Raw genomic sequence first — 20,781 nt, 5'->3', positions numbered from 1 at the left:
GCAAAATAGAAATGGCAGATGGAAGAGCAAACAAAGAAGTGAAACTCATCGAACATTACATAGATATTGCGTCTAGTACTACTCTCTTGTTCTCATAACTTCTCTTTTGATCCATACGATCTTTGCACGAGTCCACAGATTACTATGAGTCGGGCAATGGCTCCATGCTTAAGCACATATGAGTTATCTTTTCCGTTTGCCACTTCTCTTTTGGTCCATAGGATCTTTGCAGTAGTCCACAGTTCATATAAAATTGACTTACCGTTCTTCTTTCCTTGCCCTTCTTTATGGCCATGCTTGTCCTGCAAAAAGAAAAAGGGGGAAGGAAAAAGGGCCTTCCTATGACCACACAACAGAAATCTACTTTAAGTTGAAGCCAACATGAAATGAAGCTTCAGATGTACTCCACAATGATGAGGATAAGAGAAGCTAAGAGTTGGAAGACAAGTGAACATAAATATGTATCATCCGTTTTCTACTTAGGCTTTAACTACTGCAAACAGCGTGGTCGGATCCACCATCATGAATCAAAACACAGTCTCTTGTTAGACACCAAGAAGGCTTTCTCTCTCTATCTTTTTGTTCTACCATGAGCCTCCTCCTCTTCCTCCTCCTCCAATGATACCATTCCAAAACGCAGGAGGGTCGCTAGCTTGCCCCTTATTCTTCTCAAACTGCTCTGCGAACATGTTTGAAGGGACAGCCGGCTTCACGTCCCCAAAGGGAAACAGCAGCTTACCGCTGGTACTTACCTGCATTCCGGGCAAGCTCCTGCTCTCTCCGGCAGTTCCATCCAAATCGAAATTAAGAGTAGGTGGCCTGAATTCCTGCAATCCGAATCCAGTAGGGTATTCCGGCATCGGCATGAAAGACCCGAGGCCTCTTGTAGTCATCCCACCCCTCAGTAGATCCATGGCAGACAGAGCACCGCTGCTGCTGTTGGCACTGCTGGTTTCCAGGTTGGGGTAGTCATTGTACTCAGGAAGGCCATGCTGTCGGAAGGCCAGACTGAGATCCTGTCTCTCGTAATACTTGGGAGCTTCAGAGCTGGCGGAGAGTGAGATCGATGGAGGGATGAGGTCAGCGGGGAACTTCTTGGAAGTTGAGGCGGTTGTTAATGCTGATGCGATGGAGGAGGTGGACTTTGTGGTGGTGGTGGTCGAGGCGGTGGCGGAGGAGTGGGAGGACCGCTTGTTCTTTCTCGAGCCACCACCCACAGGGACATTCCTTAGGGATCCACCCTCAGTCCAATACCTCCTACAGGTCTTGCAGAAGTACCTGGGCTGGGTGAGGCTGTAGTTGTTGTAGTAGCAGAACTTGGTGTTGGTGGAGTTGCACCGGGGGCAGTTGAGGGCCTGCTCCTTGTGCGACCTTGGCCTCGTACTCTCCGTCAGCTGTGCTCTGGTTCCCGTGCATGTGTTGCTTGCAGCAGTGGCGGTTGTGGCGGAGGGAGCAAAATCCACCATGGGCATCATCATCATCATCCCTACGCCCTGTAGAGCACCAACACCACCAAATCCCCATTTGTACAAACTGAATCAGAGAGGGAGTAGGAGAAAACGGACTTAAACACTCACATATATCAGATCGGAAGGGAAATGGTTGGAGGGAGGAAAAGAAGGAAGAGAAATCACACATTCTGGACAAGAACATATCACTGCTTTACTGCATACGATAAAAGAAAAGCAAGAAAACAGAGATAAAAGAAGAAGAAAAAAGGCAGAAAAGCAAAGTGGTTTGCTGCTTTCAAGAGTAAAAGGGGCGAGGTGACAGAATTACAAGCTTAAGGACCAAGGAAAGGATGTGAGAGAATGAAAGAAGAGATCTCTTCAAGGGAATCAACGTAAGAAAAAGAAGCTGTGCAACAATCTCGAGCCTCGACCCTAAAAAAGCACAGCAGATCCACACCGATCCACCGGAGAAATTTACGATCGGTAGGTACATGGATCCAAAATAAGTTTCATCAAAGTTTGGGCAATCTTTACCTGAGGCCACTGGGTAGTATCCATGCAAAGCTCCACAGATGATCCAAGACACCAAAGAACAACAGGGAGGAGAGGAGGAAGAAGACCTAACACGAGGACTGGGACGTGGCTGCTGGTGCTCAAAAGAGAGAAATGGTGGTGGGTGATTCTTCTGTGACACATTAAACTAGCCATTTTGTCCATTGCTGCCTGGACGCGCATACAGTGCGAGTCAACCATCGCGCAAGGGAATGTGTACACGTGAAGCAAAGGAAGGACGAATCAGGAGCGTCACACGTGTGGAGAAGGGCGACCGGATCGTGGATTCGAGGGAGAGTGGACGCGTGCGACGCCGTAATGGAAGACAAGCTGGTCGAGCCCCACTTTGTGCGCGCATGAAGAGAAGAGATCCAAGGTGGCGGACGAAGGCTTCGCCTTCGATCGCCATTGTGGAGGGGAGCATAGATGGATAGCGATGGGGAATAGCTTTAGGTGTTTCATCAAATTCCTTTTACATCTCATCTGAGGAGCAAAAAGACCCGTTTGTTTGACTGTACATTAATTCCTGGTACTGCATTGGAATCTTCCAAAGGTATTTGCTGGCGACTTTGAACGCAGATTGAAGGGTGTGGAGGAAAGCGGGGAAGACATTAACGTGTGCAGAGGAAGCTTTGTTTACTACCTTCGAATTTGAATGGCGTTGGAGATCGATCGACGCTGTCATGGCCTCGAGTGAAGCAGATTTAGACGTCTTTCCAAGCTCCATGGCCGGCATATCATTGGTAAGGATGATACGAGTATGCACCTCTCTCTCTCTCTCTCTCTCTCTCGAGCGAGCTGCTCTAATGGCTTCCTCAATGGTCCCTGTCACAGGATTAGGAATCAGCACATGCATGCATCAGCAAAGGAGACTGCTTTCCAAGCGCTACTGAAACCTTTTTGCATGGTGCATGCATGTGTGAGACAGTGAAGAATGGAAGTGTCGCCTACGATTCAAAAGGTTAATTAACATTACATATATAGCGTATATAACATTCTTGAAGAGTGCAAAGCTTATCAAGCAAATATTTATTCCAAGTAGGGAGAGCTTGTTTCAACAGAAGTTGACCTCACTCTCCATCTTCTGTCACCTTCTTCTTCCCCACTACCACTTCAGCCTGCCTGAAACCCAATCCATTTCTCACCTAACATGCCTTGCACTGTTAAAGGAAAATATTGGCCTGATAAGTTCGCATATATTACACAAAGCTAAGTAGACATGGTTGGTGGAGCCAAGACATTCCTTTACTGATCTCTGTTCTCAACTCAGACATTAACCAACACATATAATATATGCCAATTAAAACCTAACTTGCTGCTTACTTTGGTCTCTACTCTTCACCTAAAAGCACATTTAAGTATGAAGAGGTGTTTGGTACTGTGGGGAAGGACTGACTTATATGTCAAATTAATTGCTATTGATCTAAAAGATAAATTTATAAATAAAAATTTATAGTTATTAATAACATTATCAAAATCTAAACATGGATTCATTTTAAGGGAAAAGGAATGTCATCCTATTAAAGGCATTTCGACAAGAAAAATAAATTACAACATCTGTGCATGCCAAGTTCAACCTCAAGTTTTAGGCGAATCAAGGATCTAAGCAGAAATCGTACACCGACGGCACCTTTCTAGGACAAAAAAGGAGCTTAATCCCCAATATGTTCTTATTGAAAAGCTTAACACATTGAAAGGAATAGATAAGAGCATCACAAGGCATTTATCATCCTCTTCATTTCTGCAGACCTCCTTGGATCAGGTTCTGCAATGGCTCTCTCGGTTAACACATGCTTTATTCGACACATCGACTTCCTTGCCTACAATTAACATTCATGCTTATCATCAGAAAGAGAGCTAAATACTGCAGTCAGGTAGCTCTAGAATCTTGTCCTTTAATTGTAAAAGCATCGAAGAAAGTCTCTATCGAACAGTAGCAGCAATATATTTATATTATTTAAAAACGGAAAAAGAAAAGAAAAAAAAAAAAAAAAGCCATAGTGTATAGATAAGCTGCATGTTCTTATGGCCAGTATAGTTATTCCACATTCCACAAGATGCTGTAGTTTTGATGGTAGAGGCCATGAGTGTAATCAACATGAGAACAAAGAGACTTGCTGGCAATTTTATTGTCACCATTTTTTATCAGGAAACAAGAACATGGCAGACGAAACAAAATAAAGTCAATCTATGGATGACAACACCATCATAGTTGCAACCATTTCTGAGCCAACTCAAAAGAAACATCAGCTCGTTGAGTTGTAAAACCAAAATATGTCATGCTGTAGCTAATCTAGATAAAAGCAGGTTCAGGATTCAATGGATTATCCACCTAAATGCACTACATAGTGTCTTGTCTGTTTTGATATTTACAAAAGTCAGATCACTAGTAGTTCAACAATTGAAGATAAACAAAAAATAATAATAAAGATACAAATCCTGAAATGATAGTTAGGTAAAGGTAACATATACCTTTGGAATACGTTCTTGGTTAGGAAACCGAAGGTTTTGAGCATGAAGCATTTGGCGTTGAGTCATCAACATGTTCTTTTCCTTTAAAAGGACATACCACAGCTTCTGAAGATCATCCCAAGATTTAAGACGCAATTCAGAAGCCTTCCAACTGCGACCTGTATAAAGGTCAAAAAAATTAAGATGATAACATGTATTATATGTTATGCTACATAATTGTTACCAATAATATGCTATATAATTCTTGTAAACCGGCAATCACACAGTGTATGGTTATTCTTTAATAATACTAGATCCAACATCTCCAACACGAAAGAACCATATACCCGCAATACATGGATCAGTCAGATAGAAAATTGTGCCTGGCACCTGGTAACCTCTAAGATGAAAGTAGCGCAACCAAAACCATAAAAGAACTGAAAGGGGAAGAAGAAGAAGAAACATGTAGAGTGATTTTTAGAAGCTAAGAAAAAAAATTGTCAATGTAATGACTAAAAAGCTAATGTTCTGAACATAATAAGGTAAAGAAATATTTTTAGGATTATGAGGAGTATAACAGGTTCTTTGTCCGAAACTAGAGACTAGAAAAAAAGATAGAAGTACTTTAAAAACAAAAAAGAAGCAAAAGATGACATTGAAACTGTGTTGAAGACTGGAGACTATGGAAGGTGTTACAAAAGCAATTCCATTAGTTTCTTAGGGTTATTCGAGAGGCTGATGAAACTAAAATTCAGGCTATAACAACAGATTCTGGAGAACAAAGATAGTTATGACAAAATTAGAAAACTAGGGAATCGACATTTTGGCCCACAAACTAATGACATAGTAATTCCAGGTGTTCAGTGCAAAGTCTAGCAATGCCTGAACATTGAAACTAACGCATCAATGTCAGTTCGATGCAGAACAGTGAAAACAAAGTCCAATTGGAGAGTCATTTGTTGCCAACTAAATTACTGTGCCATGAGAGTTATTTGCTGTCTTCGTGATGTTGTGGATGTGACACTGCAAGACAATCAAGAAGGTTAAATCTGTCGAATGATTGTAGCAAAAATTCTGAGAATATTTGGGATTCAATAAACCGAATCAGATCACAAATATCTGTGCTACGCGAACAGTTAAAGCAACCATTTACAGAAACAAAAGCAAAATCAAGACTTTGGTACGACCAAATGTATCATTACTACTAGAAATAGAAGGGAGATCTTAAAGCAAAATAAGACAAGGCAATAGCAGAGAGTGATTCTAAAGATAAAAGAAGGAATCAGGACGGCACCATAAATGACGGGTTTTTCTTCATCCGTGCTTCTGTCCACCTCAAAGAACTCCTCAAGCGGATTCTGTGCCTTCCTAACCGAAGTTGAAGCAGCGGAAGAGGCGGCAGCAGCAGAAGAAGCTGCAGAAGACTCCGACCTGGCAGCGGCGCAAAGCACTCTGCCCAAAACCCTGGACCCGAACATGATGAATGCAACGGAAGCCTGCAACCCAGATATCTCAACAGACGCGAAGAAGCCGAGAGAGGGATCAAGAGAGAGAGAGGCTACGAGCCTGATCGGCGGACGGGCGGCGCCAAATCGGAAGGGTTGGGACTCATGGCTATTAGAGGGAGCCGACCGTACTTCCTGCAACTCAGAGCTTAACTTTGGGCCGGGCTTAAGGCCTATCAATTAGTTTTGGGCCTTCAAATTTCTTCTTCAATGGTACCATCTTTTACATTAAATACTTCAATTGATATTACATTTTTCTCACTATTTTTTCATTATTAAAAAAATACAAAAAAAAATCAAAATCTGTATTTTATTTGTTTTCATACATTTATTCTACAGTAATTATGTGCATAAAAATTAGCATCTTTATTAATGAAGTGAAGCATCACTGTGTTTTAGTTGTATCAATCAGCCAATTAACAGCTTCCATAGTATCCATAAAAGCAAGCAGCCTTTTTTATTGATGCCTACTTCTACTACTATCCTCACACTGCTGAAAGATCAAAGGAGAACACAGAAAACCAGCCAAGATTCCACTCGACAAAGGCAGTGCTCCATGCCGTCTGCATTCAGGGACCTGTACGCATCCAGAAATCAAGGATACAAGCCGGAGGAACAAACAGATGAGAAGGATCAGCATATATGAGCTGAAAGCATACTGCAGGTGATCCGAGGGAGGTTGCAGCGAGCAGACAGGCGAGCGATGATACTGAGGGTGTCGCAGAGGCAGCCATGGTCGACGCGTCCGAGAGAGGCGCAGCATTGTTCGCCGGGAGGCCCTGTGACTTGGCCAGGAACAACGAAGCGAGCGCATGCGGCGAGCTGGCCAAGATTCGCAGAGCAGGTCTGCTGAGACGGAGACGACCAAGCTACTTGAGACTTCGCAGCCACCGCCACGAGCAACAGCACCAACCAAGCTCCTGCCGGTGGCGGCTTTAAAGGAAGCGACAGGAAAGACTTGGCCCTCGCCATGGACATCAATCAAGCTCATCGTTTTCCCCATCCTCCTCCCAATGCCACCATGTATGTACAGGGAGGCTGATGAAGGAGTGTGGCTTTGCATGACCCACCTACCCATGTAACTTCTACTGAGAAACCATCACAGAAAGTGTGATGTATGTCATCAGTTGGAACAGAGATTAATATATCATATCAATTCCATTCTTGCACCCAATGGTCACACCATGTTGTCATCCAAACTATAACCACCAATATCTTTCATGTTTCAATCACACATCAAATAACGGTGTCAATTGACCCATAATAAGATTTTCTCAATTATACGAGGAAATCTCTCTATTCTGTTGAGAAAAATTTTCCCTCATAATCTGTATAAATAGGAGAATATTATGCTAATGTATCAAAGCTTGTTCAATAAAACATCTTTATCTTCCATTCTTTCCGACACTCCGAGATACAAAGTAACTCAACAAGCAATGGATGTTCTTGTGATACGACCTACAACTGCGAACAACAACTGTAACTTTTCGAGCCATATGGCTTTCTCCTCTCAATGATTTTTCTTTCCAATTTACATATAAATATTGAAAATGCTCATCAACAATAGGATAAACAAAACACTACCACAGAAGTTGACGAAGATACACTGGATAATTATCCTCAAAATAACCAAAAGACTTCAGATTTAGAAGACAAAAGCGTTGACTCACCACCTATATTGGTGCAACGAGTACCATCAACCAATGTGACTCGATCGATAAGCACCAAACAGACTCCTAGTCACTTGGATGACTATGTATGTAGTCATAAACTTTCTCCGAGTGAAGCACTCACGGTTATTCAAGACTATACTACACAAGAGCCAAAGACTTTTAAGAATGTTGGTGAACCTTTACGCTCAGCTGAGATATCAGCACGATTCGATCCAATTCTCGATGTACAAGGTTACCCATGTGGATACTCAGGTGGTAAGGGTGAGCGTCGAGTCGGGTCAAGTTCGAGCCTTATCCCCCGAGCGTGATCTTCTCTCTTGGTGAGTGACCAGCTTCTTGGTCGTTAGACTCCTACACACGGGTCAAGGTCGGGAGGGAGATTTTCCGACTCGATCCCTCCAAAGCTTAAGTTAGCTTTTGGTAAATGAGAAAAAGAGTTGAGTGCTTGAAGTCCTCTCCCTCTTGATTAAGGAGGGTTAGCTTTTATATATGCGAGGATGAGTTAGTCGTACGGGGTCAATTAATTGTAGCGGGCTCCTCGGACGATCAACTTTAGCTTCTATACAAGCGCCGACCAACCTGCACGGATCAGCATTGCCTTGAGCTTTTCGGGACGATTGTACCATGATGATATCATTCGCACGGAGGGGGCGACAAGCGGCTGCCCGTCACATATGTGTTACACGCTACATCGTACTTGAGGTTCCATGTCTGCATCGTTGTGTCTGCTTACCTGAGTCCATGTGAACGATGCCAAAATATGTCCGATGAAAGAACGACTCTAAAATTTTCACATTAGAAAACAGCAATAGAAGAAGAATTAATTACTTTTCACGACAATAAGACATGGAACCTTATGCCTCCTCCTCAACAAACCAATCCAATGGTGTTGGTTCAAAATGGGTTTTCCGAATCAAATATAAGAAGATGGTTGAATCTAGCCATATAAGACACGCTTAGTCACACAAGTTCTCCATCCTTACGAAGAAACATTCAGTAAAGTGATTAAAGCAACGATCATTCGGATTATTTTTTCTTTAGTCATAGTATCAAATTGGATTATTTGATGTCATAAAGATCTCAATTTTTATTTACTCTTGGATTTTATTCTAATAAAGCAAACACATCCTTATTTATTTGCAAAGAAATAATAATATTATTTTATTCTTGTTTAGGTAGATGAAGTAATTTTGATGGACCATATCTCTCATTGAAAGTCTCATCCATAAATTGAATAAGAAATTTATACTTAAATAATCTAATCTTCTATTTACCGACTAATCATATTAAAATTAATTATCATTTTATATTTAAAAAAGTTACTATTCATGCTCTTATAAAACAAAAAAAAAATCCCTCTTCACTGTAAATCAGCAATGTTTTTACTAAACCATTATCCAAATAAGTTTTTTTTTTGTATTTTTGGATTAAGTTTGGCGTTCATGCACTTCCACTCACCAGCTTGAGGGGGCTTGAAGAAGTCAACGCAATCTCATGAAATTAGCTTAACCATGACAATGAGCTCAAGGAGAAACGCAACCAAATCCATTGGTGAGTTTTGAATTATATTGCAGGACAAAAACATGAGGAAATCATCAACAATTGAAATTTTTTCATGCAGCATAAAACAGAAGTTGTCATGTCTTATCTTCGTTGTTCCCCCTTCAAATTTCAACGCCATGGACTCCGGACGTCACAGATTAGAGAGGGATCCCACCAGCTGTCAGAATTGTCTGTTTTCCTCGGTAATTTTCGAGTGTTTAGCCTTGAATCCAGCTGAGTATCTTGTTATTTGTTCATTATTTGCGAGAAAGATCGTTTCTTGAGCCGTTTTGTTGGCCGTCAAGTCTATCTTTAACCTTTGTCAACTTTGATTCTTTTGTACTTTCGGATGGATATTTTGCTCTTGCGACCAGTATTTCAGAATCCGTTCGGAGGAAAGGAAGGATCTTTGGGTGTTCCAGATACTGTAGATGTTGGCCTTTTGTGTGTTTTTTGGTGCTGAACTATTTGTCGTGAAAGTTAAGAGTGAAATTTGCTCCTCCCCATCCCCCCTCCAGATGTCGGAGAAGATGTTGTAGATGGCGTACCATTAGAGTCATGTTATGGTTTTTTATGATTATTTTTGCTTCAATTTTATATTCATGTCCGTGCTGTGAAACGCTGCTTTGCTGAATTTCTTCTGTTAACCTATATTTACCTGATAACCATAGTTGTATCTCCTTAAAATCCGTAGATCAGGATGAGAAAAATGCTATCTTCCGTCCATTGCGCATGTGAATACATTTTAACATATAGTGAAAATATTTTTATTTTTGGTTGGTCTTCTGAGGCTTATTATGGAACGTAAATGAGATTTACATTTGTATTATTCTTAGATTTACCAGTTTTATATCTCAACTACCTACTTAAATTCCGAGTGCTCTTCAAAGCTTAAAGCCAAAACCTAATATTTTGACATGGTATTGGCACCATGTTTCTCGTCAAACAACACTGTGATGCCTTTTGCCGTGTGCAATTGAACATTTGCTACTTTATTGAATATTTCTGTTCTTTGTTAGGTTTGCTGAGAAGTATCAAACTGTTAAGTTTTTTTCTTTTCAAAGTTGTTTTGTTTACTGAAATTATTAAACTCCATTGTGTATAGATGGTTATCAGTACTTAAACATTAAAAGTTGCTTACATGATGCTTAAAACTCTGTTCTTCTTCTTCTTTATATAATTTTAAGTTACTGTTGCACAATAGTGCTACCTATGATATTGTGTGATGAGCCTTCAGAATTTTTAAATTAAGGTATATGTATTTGGCACAACCTTGTAGATATAGGCAGACCAAGTTTTAATGACACTCTGCACTAAAATTTGGAAAATTTTCCCCTAGTACATCGCCATCATGGTACAGAATGTCCCAGCACCTTATGTGGTGGAAGAAAATTTTGGAGGTTATTTCCATGATCACGATGACCTTGCATTAGTTGAGGAGCTTCAGGATCAGGTAGGTGTTCTTCATTTTTCATTTGTTTCTCTCAAAAGAATAATCGGGCGATATAGTTGTAGTTGGAATGTTCTGCAAAAGCGGATGCATTTGGGAGAACATGGAATTTACGAGATTCTTTTTAGCCATAAATTAGTAGAATTGGACTATCTGCTGAACCGATAATTGACTTATAAACATTACAAACTAACTCTTCCTTCTTCGATATGCCATGGCTACTGGCTACGGTATGCCTTTCTGTCAGCTAAAATGTTCAGGACTGTCTTTATTCTTTACCATACTGTATGAAAGAAAGTATCATCCAGACTAATTCTTGTTTGAAGAAAACAGAAGGGGAGTTCTGAATCGGGTATATTTATCCATATTCAATAATTCAGAAAACACTTTCCAAAGATTCTAATGGCAATTTTATAGAGAAATTGAACAATTAAATATTATCATAATTGAACTCACCACCCCAAAAATGTGGCATTTGGGAGGATCAATTTAGGCGGCCATGCCATCACAAGTGGAGAGAATATCTCCATGCAGTTCCATGAAGATTGATAAGATAATGATCATGTGCTCGCCTACAATCATGAAGAAAAGTTTGGCATGTGATTGCAAACTAATGGCACATACAACCTGCATTACATAATTTGCCTCGCTGGTGGTCAGTGCTCAGAAATCCTTGTTTCTAACATTGTGTAATGGAAATAAATCTTCCTACTTAGTGTCTTCCATAACTCTTTCATATTGCAAAAAAATTTGACCTTCTAGAGACAATTGTTCGCATCGTCTGTGACCATAAATCTAGCAACTATCGTGTAACTGTCTGATGTTACCACTTCTTGTGTGAACAAGGATTGATTTTTCATAAGCTAAAGAGCAAGTCAAAATGGTTTCACAACTATTGACTCCACAAGAAGATAACTCTATCAGAATAATTATTCCTCAAATCTCTACATATTTGTTTTCTTTCTTTTATAATAGGGTGCGATGGCTTATCTTGTGAACAATTTTGTGTATATACGCACACACAATCAAGTTATACATTTATATGTGTGATTGTGTTGAAGAACTGAAACAGCCACTTTGGCGATGAAATATTTACATAATTTGTGCTACGAAACAGGAATTTATTCATTGTTAAGGAAACAAATTTTAGCTTTAATTTCTTGTATTTTGGGCAAACTTTTCTTTCAGGAAAGCATATATCTATCGTTCCAAGGAAATGTTCATGGTGGCAGTTCTAGGCTGAACAATGGTCATGATAGAAACATGGGAGAAGGAAATTCTTCAAGAATGGCTAGAGTTGAGCAACAGCTAGCTCTTGATGAGGCATTAGATAGAGAACTGCAGGAGTCAGAGAATCAGCTTGCTTATACTTCATTTGGTGAAGTTACCAGAATTGAAGCTAGTAGTAAATATCTTTTCCAAGCAACATCATACCCTTTTCAAATTATTTTTTCAACTGGAATTAATTTCATAACCTCTTTGCCTGTATTCTTACGACATTAGTTTTTCAATTTTCTCACCTTTCATTTGTGGGATTGACCTTAGATGATTATGGATGATAATATTCAAATATGATGTGTTATTTTAATAATTACAGCAAGTTTATGTCAAATAGTTAATCCATCAGTCTCACTTCTTCATGTGAATCTATCTGTACTATTCAGCCAAATAATCAGCCTCTCAAAATCAGTTTAGCAAGAACTAAAGCTACACCAAGAGCCGATGCCTTAGGTTAAATTATTTTTCTACTTCTATGATGTAAATTAAGTTATGGTTATTCGCCGTTAAGCATCTCAAGAACGAACTATTCAATGGTCCAATCCAATGAGAAAACTAATCCATTGATTTAATATATCTGAGACCATGTTGCCGTTGGGGTATCATTATATTCCTTGGTTAAGGGCTTTGCATGCTCACCAAAACCCAAAGCCAATGCATAGCTCATAGTCATGCCCGGTTACACTTAAGGTCTGGTGCAGTGGTGATGATTTCACGTTATGATGTGCCACAAACATCATCCAAGTTTCTTTCTCTAATCATGTCTCCCCATAATATCTAGTACTAGATCTGTTCCAATATCAATTATCACAAGAGAAAAGCCCATTATAAATCGATAGGCTCGAAAACATATTAATCCCATGTTAATGATGTGAAACTATTTGGGGTGTCACAACTATTAAAATCTTGAAGGGGCTATTTCTTAGGGTAAAAAGAGGTGCTCTGATAGCTGCTTCGGCCAATATCTTAAAAAAAAGTATTGGCATCATTAGCAATTACTAATCCAATTTTTAGTTTTATGGATATTGAGTTTTATAACAGAGTTCAGTGACAGGAAGAGGTCCATTAGCTGACTCCTTATAACTAAGACCTTGTGGATTATTTTTAGTGTCATTAATGTACTGATGTATTTTGTTGAAGATTTGGTAATTCCACTGCTAACATTTGTTATTTAATAATTTTTGTTCAAGGTATCACTCCTGCACAATCTTTCACCGCAAGTGCTGAGTGCAATTCTGCAAGCACATCTTCTCAGGTACTTCGGATCATACCTAGTGTTCCTTATCAGAATGTTGATTGTGTATTTGAAATTAAATTCTTGCTATTGATGATGCACAAGTGGGAAGAGAAGAAGATATTGAACTAGACAATATGAGTTATGAGGTCTGTTTGCCCTTACTATCACTTCTTTTTTTAATCCATTAGTCGGTTCAATATCAACTGCACTTTGAAGAAACTTGATCTCTGTTATGGTTGTTTCTGGCATATAGTTTGGATAAATCAGTTGGTATATTGAATATAACTTATTATATTATACCTGGTATCTTATATAATTTTTTATACTATACTGGTATAAATAATACTGCTGCTACTTTGAGACTAGCCTAGCTCCAACAAGAGAAAGCTGCAAGATATAGATCATGCTTCTGATCTGATTGATCAGCATATAATGGCTCTCTTTTGCAGTCGATCGGCTTTTATCAAATGTCACTCTTTAGCTATTCATAGTGATCATTGGCAGCTATTGTACTCATAAAATAGTCCTAAAGGTATTTTGATGTCAACATGCTTCTTTCTGATAACATTTATATCACAAGTTGTCTTTGGGAGTTTAAATGGGTGTCTGATCAACTTTTTTGGAAATGTCATTTTTTCAATCAGCCTTTTTTTTAAAGTCTGACAAACTGTTATTTTGTATATTTCAATATAGTATTTAAGATTTCTTATACAGTTATATAATCATATGTGCATTATGCTTGAGACTAAATTATGTACATCTCTTTAATCTTGCATAAATTGTATTTAATTTCTGTTGCTGACTGGTTATATAATCAAAACTGAAAAAGTCCTTTCTGCAATTTTAGGAGTTGCAACAATGGGGTGAAACCATAGGTACTGAAAGCAGAGGATTACCAGATGAGCTGATTTCCTTATTGCAATCTTCAACATACAAAGCAGGGTTATTTTCCAAAAAAGACAAACATAACAGTATGCGTTAATCTAATTTGTTTATTTATCGTGTACAACAGTATACTTTTCCTTAGGACTTACAGCACAGTATATCATAAGATGTAAAGCTTTTGCTGAACATTTGACATTTCAAGTTTGTTTTAAGATGTTGGTCAAACTAGTACTTTGGTTTCTTCTATCTTGTATGTGAGAGACATATCCTTCCTAAACAAAAGAGCAACCAAGACACAAGTCATCGACCGTAATGAACTTGTTCATGATGGAAATGTAGACATTTATTCTTTTCAACATATTTATAATCGATCGGTAGCAGTTTGTGAGTCTGGATCTATTCTGTTTGTGAGTCTCTGGGTAACATATCCTGATATGTTTTGCTCTAGTTTTTGTTCTTGAATACATTATAATGAAAACAGTGACCTTTATAAATGAAACGCCAACAAAAGTACAAATCAAACAAAAATTGTGAACTTTCATATCGACGAAAGTCAGTAGAAGTGAAAAGCAGGAAACTGCTACTGTAATTCGGAATGATCAAATTTTAGATTTGAACTCCCTTCTCAAGTGACACTGATGATGTTGCTGCATGCAGATGTGTGATATGTTGCACGGCTTACAAGAAAAGAGATAAGTTTATTAAGTTACATTGCCAGCATCAATACCATAAAGATTGTATAACTAGATGGTTAAGATTTAATAAGGTATGTGTTTGTACTTACCATTTCGATGATCATTATTTTGCGCTCGTTGATCTAGGTTCTGTTCTTATTAGCATTGCTTTATCTGGAGTATGAAGGGCATCATGTTTTTTTCCTGTACCTTCCTGCCAAGCAGGACTTTAGATTGGATTTAAAGTGGTGATACTGTTTTATTCTTCGGAAAATAAACCCTGCACAACTTATTGTGGATATATGATCTTGTAAAATGGGAACGCTCTGCGCCATTGTTGAAGCTTCTTTTGGTGTACAGAAATGAGAACGTATGGGACACCATAGTTCTCATAAAAGAACTCAAAGTAGGTGTAAGGAGCCTGATTACTCTAAACCCCATGCTGACCTATAAACCTGCAATTCGGTTTCTCATTCTACAAATTTCTATATGTTGTAGATGCACATTTCTTTAGTCAATCAAAGTTTCTCATGCAACCTCTATAGCTAGAATTTTGATTTAACATAAAAGGTCAGTATTATTCTTTGTCATTCTTACCTTTGTTTCAGGCATGCCCAGTATGCGATGACGAGGTTCTTGGTTCTTGAGTGGATGCACACGAGAGCTGCAGATGAGTAATGGCTGCAGTATCTGCAGACGAGTGACATCCCTTGTGCCATTTGTGCTGCAGTATCTGTACATCACAAACGACTGCACTCCTCATGTTCGATTGCTCTTCGACTCCTCTGCTCCGTTTACCGCACAGTTTTTGCCTCATTTGAACAACTCGGATGTTCCTCATGAATCAGATTTCCTGCTGTTCTTGTCACGGCAATCAAAGGCCAAGAAACTGTAGCTCTTCGCATAATCGATGCTGGTTCTTTCCACTGATTGATAGATATTTGATGCTACTATGGGCCCTCAAAACTTGAGGAACATGGACTTGGATCTCGGGCTACTAAAGTATTGTAATTAGACAGATTTCTCGAAAGATTTTGTCATATCTATTTCTCCTACTTGTACAATAAAAGCAGGAGCAGCGAGAAAGATTTGAACCATAGATTGACACGTAAGATTCAAATACTACGAGAAAAATACCACTAGATCCGATGTCTCTCCCTGTCAAAAGTAACAGTTTGGTGCGCAGGACTATCAGCATTATTTTCAGGACCCACGAGGAATGAGTTCATACGATTTCGTCCTTTTGGATCGATCCAAGATATTTATTTACTTCTCAATCGATATAGGGTTAAATATATTATCACGATTCAATTTCATATGGCGAGTCACGTTTCATTTGGAAGTATTTCCGGCACACGGTAGAGACACTCATAAAGTCTGAGCCGACGACTCCCACCTCCATCACAAAGGTGAAGAGCGTGCATCACGAGCTCCACATTCAGGCAGCAGATAAAGACGTCGAGAGCGGTGCATCAGCCGAGCAATATCGTCAACAGCGTTGCATCAGCCAAGCAACAGGATGGAGTCAGACTACCGTCGTGAATACCACCATGGCAAGACTGCGATTGCTAAAGACGTCTACTTGTGGCAACAACGTAAACGTCTTCTCTGACCAAGGAGACAATTCAAAGTTACCCGGAGAGGATCTTCTGACCTTCTTCGGCACTCATCCTCCTAAAGCAGCTGCTCAAGCTCGCACAACTACCTGCGATAAAAAATTATCGATCACTAATAGCAAGTCAACCTCCCACAACCACTGACCTTAATGATGACACGGGAACAGCTATGACCTGTCTAAGATACTTCACGCGTTCCGCTCGATTTCATGGACACGCATAAATCATTTACCCTGTCGTTTTCCAATCAGTGCAGCAGCGTCAGCTCGAAGAAAGCTTCCGCAGTACTGTGGATGCTGCCGTCAGTTCCATGACAGGCCCCAAGCTCGCTTCTGAGCAAGGCTTGTCGATCTATGATCGAGAAACGAATGCTAATGACGATCTTCACGGAAAAGATACATATATGGAATGAACGAGTTCTGGATTGCTGACATGAATATCGATGGATACTTGGGACTGACATATGGGACGATTGTTCTGTCCTTCTCCCCTGTTTGCGCCCTGACCTCTCCTTGCGGTATCTGTGCAGCGCCAGAGAGACTGCTGCTATCTCTCACTCGATTCACAAACGACAGGGAGGTAAAGGACTTCTGGAGCCCTTATTATGGCAACTCAATGCTGGTCCCTGCAGCTTGTGACCACCTTATAATTCAGATGCAAACAAGCAGCTCATCGTATGTTCCAGCTCGAACAAGAGGAGATTTATGGCGGCCACTCTGAGAGACGATACTAAGACCAGTAGCCATCCCTATCCGTCCCGTCGACAAGCTCCGAGCAACCATCGTTTCGCCTTGCTGGTTTCAAGGTTGCAACAAGCTGTAACCATCTCCCACCACACGATGCCAAGCAAGGTTTGGCCGGCCACGTTACACGGCGTCGAGGCACGGGACAACCCATTGCGTGGTCCTTCCATTGGAAAGCGATATTCCATGTGTACGTATCCAAGCATGTGTGTTCGGGTACTCCCAGTCCGGTGCGCGAGCGTGTCGAAGAGCATATGAGTTCCGGATATGAGCTGCCACCTGCTCATGGTTGTCGACCAATCCTTGTGCTCACGGTGGTTCCGTGGACAGTGACGCATGGCGTTGTCAGCGTTGGTGAGAGTGGCCTTTACTCGGCTGGGTAGGGTTCAGGCGGTGGTGGTGGAACAGAATCTATTTATCCTTCGCTGAAGCTGAAACATTCTGTGTGCTGCATCCACCCTGGTCTCCGCGACAAATCCGACGTTGCCGTCACATATTATTGCACGAGATACACATTTAGTGGAATTCACATGGCACCAATCAACCCTTAGCCACAAGATGCACGAGAAGAGAAGCAAGCAAAAACAGGGGAGGAGAGAAAACAGGGACTTAGAGTTTCCTGCTTCTTCTCCGTTTACTACAAGGAAACCTTCGACGCATATATAAAGAGAGAGAGAGAGAGAGAGGGGCACTCTCCATGCACGAGGAAGCTTCGGAACACCAGCCAAAATCTCTGCGCTTCCTTCTCCTCCACCTGCATGTGAGCTCTGATTAATCGAGACAGCTTGATTTGGTTTTGACTTTGCCGATGCATGCGATATGTTCCTCCTCCATGTTACCACCACATCATAGCACAGTCAGTATATTCCCATCATCACTGAAGAAGCTTCACGTGTGATCGCCAACTGGAAAGCAAGAAATCAAAATGTGCTGGCAATGGGCTCGATATGTTTCCTTCACCTACCTGCAACTGAAACCTGTACCTCAATTCTGGTGTTATGCTTGGTCTGTGCCACACTTGACGATCGCAAGTGGTATCACACCAAGAGTGGAGGAGAAGGAGGAGGAGGTAGAATTTGACGGTGTCAAAATGTTGAAAGGCTAAGGACGGGATTACGCAACGTATGGGCCGTGAGTGGGAAGTCTACATTGACAGCGGCTGCCATCTCTCGTCCGCGTGGTGTGCAGAGTGTGAAGAAAGGTCAAAACGGCGAACTTAACGCACGCTTCAAAACTCGATCGAATACCCACCAAAGAAAAGTCAAAACATATTCTCCGGAATTCTTCCCCCCTGGAATCGCATCCCGTTTTGAGCCCCGTACGCGGGTGCGCCGACGCAACCAAGAAAGCGGCAGAAGAACCGTCCCGTTTTTGGGCGCTGCTTGTTGCTCCCGTAGTGGCCATCGATTGACGTGAAACAAGTCGTCTCCCGCTATATATACCCCCTCACACCATGTCTCACTTCCCCATTGGCTCTTCTGCACCAAAATTAAGAGGCATTCCGAGCCAAAATCCCTCTCCCACAGCTTATTCGCTGTGCCTGCTGCTGTATGCAGGCCCGGCAACGTCTCCCTTGTCGCTCTACTCCGGAGACGAGACGACAAACATCGTCTATTAGCCTCTTCCCTTCTTCTCCTTTTCTCAGCCTGCACGCAACAGTGTCCGTTTTGTTCCTCTCCTTGTAACTTGGTTGCATCAAACTAGTTAAAGAGCCGACCATGTTCGTGCCTGACAACCCCAGCTCTGCTTCGCCGTACCGATGCGACCACCACCATAATCCTCATGGCTTCCTCACATTCCCCTTTGTCGTCGACGTCCAAAAGCCGCTGACCACCGTGCCGCCGGTCCTACAGCCGAAGCCCCCGAATTCCGTAACGTTGGCTCTTATAGAAGCCAAGTCCATTCTGAGCTTGGCCTTGCCGATGGTCCTCACCGGCCTGCTCCTCTATTCCCGGTCCATGATCTCCATGCTGTTTCTTGGTCGCCTCGGCGACCTGCCGCTCGCCGGAGGCGCCCTCGCCATCGGGTTCGCCAACATCACCGGCTATTCCGTCCTCTCGGGGCTCGCCATGGGCATGGAGCCCATATGCGGGCAGGCTTTCGGCGCGCAGCGCCACCGCCTCCTCGGCCTGGCGCTCCATCGCACCGTCCTCCTGCTCCTCTTCGCCTCCCTCCCCATCGCACTCCTCTGGTTCTACATCCGCCCCATCCTCCTCCTCCTCGGCCAAGACCCGGCGCTGGCCGCCGCCGCCAGCGCTTACCTCCACGCCTCCCTCCCCGACCTCCTCCTCCAGTCCTTCCTGCATCCCCTTCGCATCTACCTCCGCACCCAGTCCATCACTCTCCCTCTCACCGCATGCGCTGCGATCTCCGTCGCCCTCCACCTGCCCATCAGTTACCTCTTGGTCTCCGTCCTTCGCCTCGGCATCGGCGGCGTGGCGCTAGCCTCTGTTTGGACCAACGTCAATCTCGTACTCTTCCTCGTAGCTTATATCTACCTCTCGGACCTCCATCGCAGCACCGGCGGGCTTTCCTTCTCCACCGAGTGCTTCAGAGACTGGAGACCCCTCCTCAACCTGGCCGTGCCCAGCTGCGTCTCTGTGTGCTTGGAGTGGTGGTGGTACGAGATCATGATCATCCTGTGCGGCCTTCTCTTGAACCCGCAGGCCACCGTTGCCTCCATGGGCATTCTCATCCAGACTACCTCTCTCATTTACATTTTCCCTTCCTCGCTCAGCTTCGGCGTCTCGACTCGTGTCGGCAACGAGCTCGGTGCAAACCGACCCGACCGAGCAAGAAGAGCCGCCACCGTCGGCCTGTCATGCAGCTTCGCTCTCGGCCTCTTCGCCTTCTGCTTCTCCGTCTCGGTGCGCCACGCGTGGGCCACAATGTTCACCACCGACTCAGCGATCCTCGGGCTCACCTCCTCCGTGCTGCCGATCCTCGGCCTGTGCGAGTTCGGGAACTGCCCGCAGACCACCGGGTGCGGGGTGCTGCGAGGCAGCGCCCGGCCAAGGGTCGGCGCCAACGTGAACCTGGGTTCCTTCTACGCCGTCGGGATGCCGGTCGCCGTCGGGCTCGCATTTTTCACCGGGCTCGACTTCAAAGGGCTCTGGCTCGGGCTGCTGGCGGCGCAGACCACATGCGTCCTGCTAATGCTCCTAGTCATCAAGAGGACCGATTGGATCACGCAGGCGGAGCGGGCGCAGCAGCTCACCGGCGCGGCCAGCGGTGCAGTCAACGACGCGTTGCCGTCGCCGCCGCAGAAGGGCATGCCCGTGGATCACGTCGATGAGACTGGCAGCCTGATTATAAAGATTGAGCAGCCAAGTTCGTAGCATGAAGCGCTCATTATTTTTGCACTTAGTTTCAATCCTTTGGGTTCACAGTTTTAGGACACATACAAGCACAACATTTTTTATTCTATTTTTCTGATTCATCTATTTCTTTTCTTTTCCGTCTTACTAATAGTGGGCGGTAGGACTGTAAAATAATCGTATCAGGAAGGAAAGAACAATTTGGGTTGTGCTACGGCTTTCCCTCCTCCACTCTTGTCCACAGTGGGTAGATTGCGTATTGCGCCTTTGTGGATTCCGCCATCTTCTTCTTCTTCTTCTCTTTTGTTACGGCTGCGTAAAGCCTAGCCACAAGAATCTTGTCACTGGTCCTCCAACACGGCGGCCGGGTCCCAATTCCAACTCATTGTCGTTTCAGATCAACTCAG

The 20,781-nt window shown here is 42.6% G+C and overlaps 4 protein-coding genes across 7 annotated transcripts; 2 read left to right on the top strand and 2 right to left on the bottom strand.

The window, feature by feature from the left end:
• Positions 1-382: 382 nt before the first annotated feature.
• Positions 383-2,219, bottom strand: LOC103975904 (dof zinc finger protein 1). The gene is made up of 2 exons (XM_009391030.3): positions 1,986-2,219; positions 383-1,493 (listed from the first exon to the last, which is right to left on the bottom strand). The coding sequence occupies exons 1-2, from the start codon at positions 2,202-2,204 to the stop codon at positions 585-587; spliced, it is 1,128 nt and encodes a 375-aa protein (XP_009389305.2). The 5' UTR covers positions 2,205-2,219; the 3' UTR covers positions 383-584.
• Positions 2,220-3,496: 1,277 nt separating this feature from the next.
• LOC135612783 (uncharacterized) lies at positions 3,497-6,057 on the bottom strand. The gene is made up of 3 exons (XM_065109455.1): positions 5,749-6,057; positions 4,476-4,633; positions 3,497-3,823 (listed from the first exon to the last, which is right to left on the bottom strand). The coding sequence occupies exons 1-3, from the start codon at positions 5,930-5,932 to the stop codon at positions 3,716-3,718; spliced, it is 450 nt and encodes a 149-aa protein (XP_064965527.1). The 5' UTR covers positions 5,933-6,057; the 3' UTR covers positions 3,497-3,715.
• A 3,013-nt stretch (positions 6,058-9,070) lies between these two features.
• LOC135603054 (uncharacterized) lies at positions 9,071-15,820 on the top strand. 4 transcript variants are annotated; one of them, XM_065094291.1, is made up of 7 exons: positions 9,071-9,183; positions 9,254-9,377; positions 10,514-10,627; positions 11,813-12,029; positions 13,093-13,157; positions 13,987-14,110; positions 15,307-15,820. In XM_065094291.1, exons 2-7 carry the CDS (start codon positions 9,312-9,314, stop codon positions 15,324-15,326), a joined length of 606 nt encoding a protein of 201 aa, XP_064950363.1. In that variant the 5' UTR covers positions 9,071-9,183; positions 9,254-9,311; the 3' UTR covers positions 15,327-15,820. The 4 variants fall into 4 exon arrangements, with proteins under 4 accessions (XP_064950363.1, XP_064950364.1, XP_064950366.1 ...); XM_065094292.1 differs by lacking the exon at positions 15,307-15,820 and adding an exon at positions 14,682-14,830; XM_065094294.1 differs by lacking the exon at positions 15,307-15,820 and adding an exon at positions 13,242-13,285 and having other exon boundaries at positions 13,987-14,102.
• Positions 15,821-17,335: 1,515 nt separating this feature from the next.
• On the top strand, positions 17,336-20,588 carry LOC135603037 (protein DETOXIFICATION 49-like). The gene has a single exon (XM_065094290.1). It carries the CDS (start codon positions 18,776-18,778, stop codon positions 20,393-20,395), a length of 1,620 nt encoding a protein of 539 aa, XP_064950362.1. The 5' UTR covers positions 17,336-18,775; the 3' UTR covers positions 20,396-20,588.
• The last annotated feature ends 193 nt before the right edge of the window (positions 20,589-20,781 follow it).

This window comes from Musa acuminata, chromosome BXJ1-2 (assembly GCF_036884655.1).
Source record: "Musa acuminata AAA Group cultivar baxijiao chromosome BXJ1-2, Cavendish_Baxijiao_AAA, whole genome shotgun sequence".
NCBI classification, from domain to species: Eukaryota; Viridiplantae; Streptophyta; class Magnoliopsida; order Zingiberales; family Musaceae; genus Musa; species Musa acuminata.
Note: the sequence above shows the minus strand (reverse complement) of the source record. Positions and strands in the feature narration are given on the sequence as shown.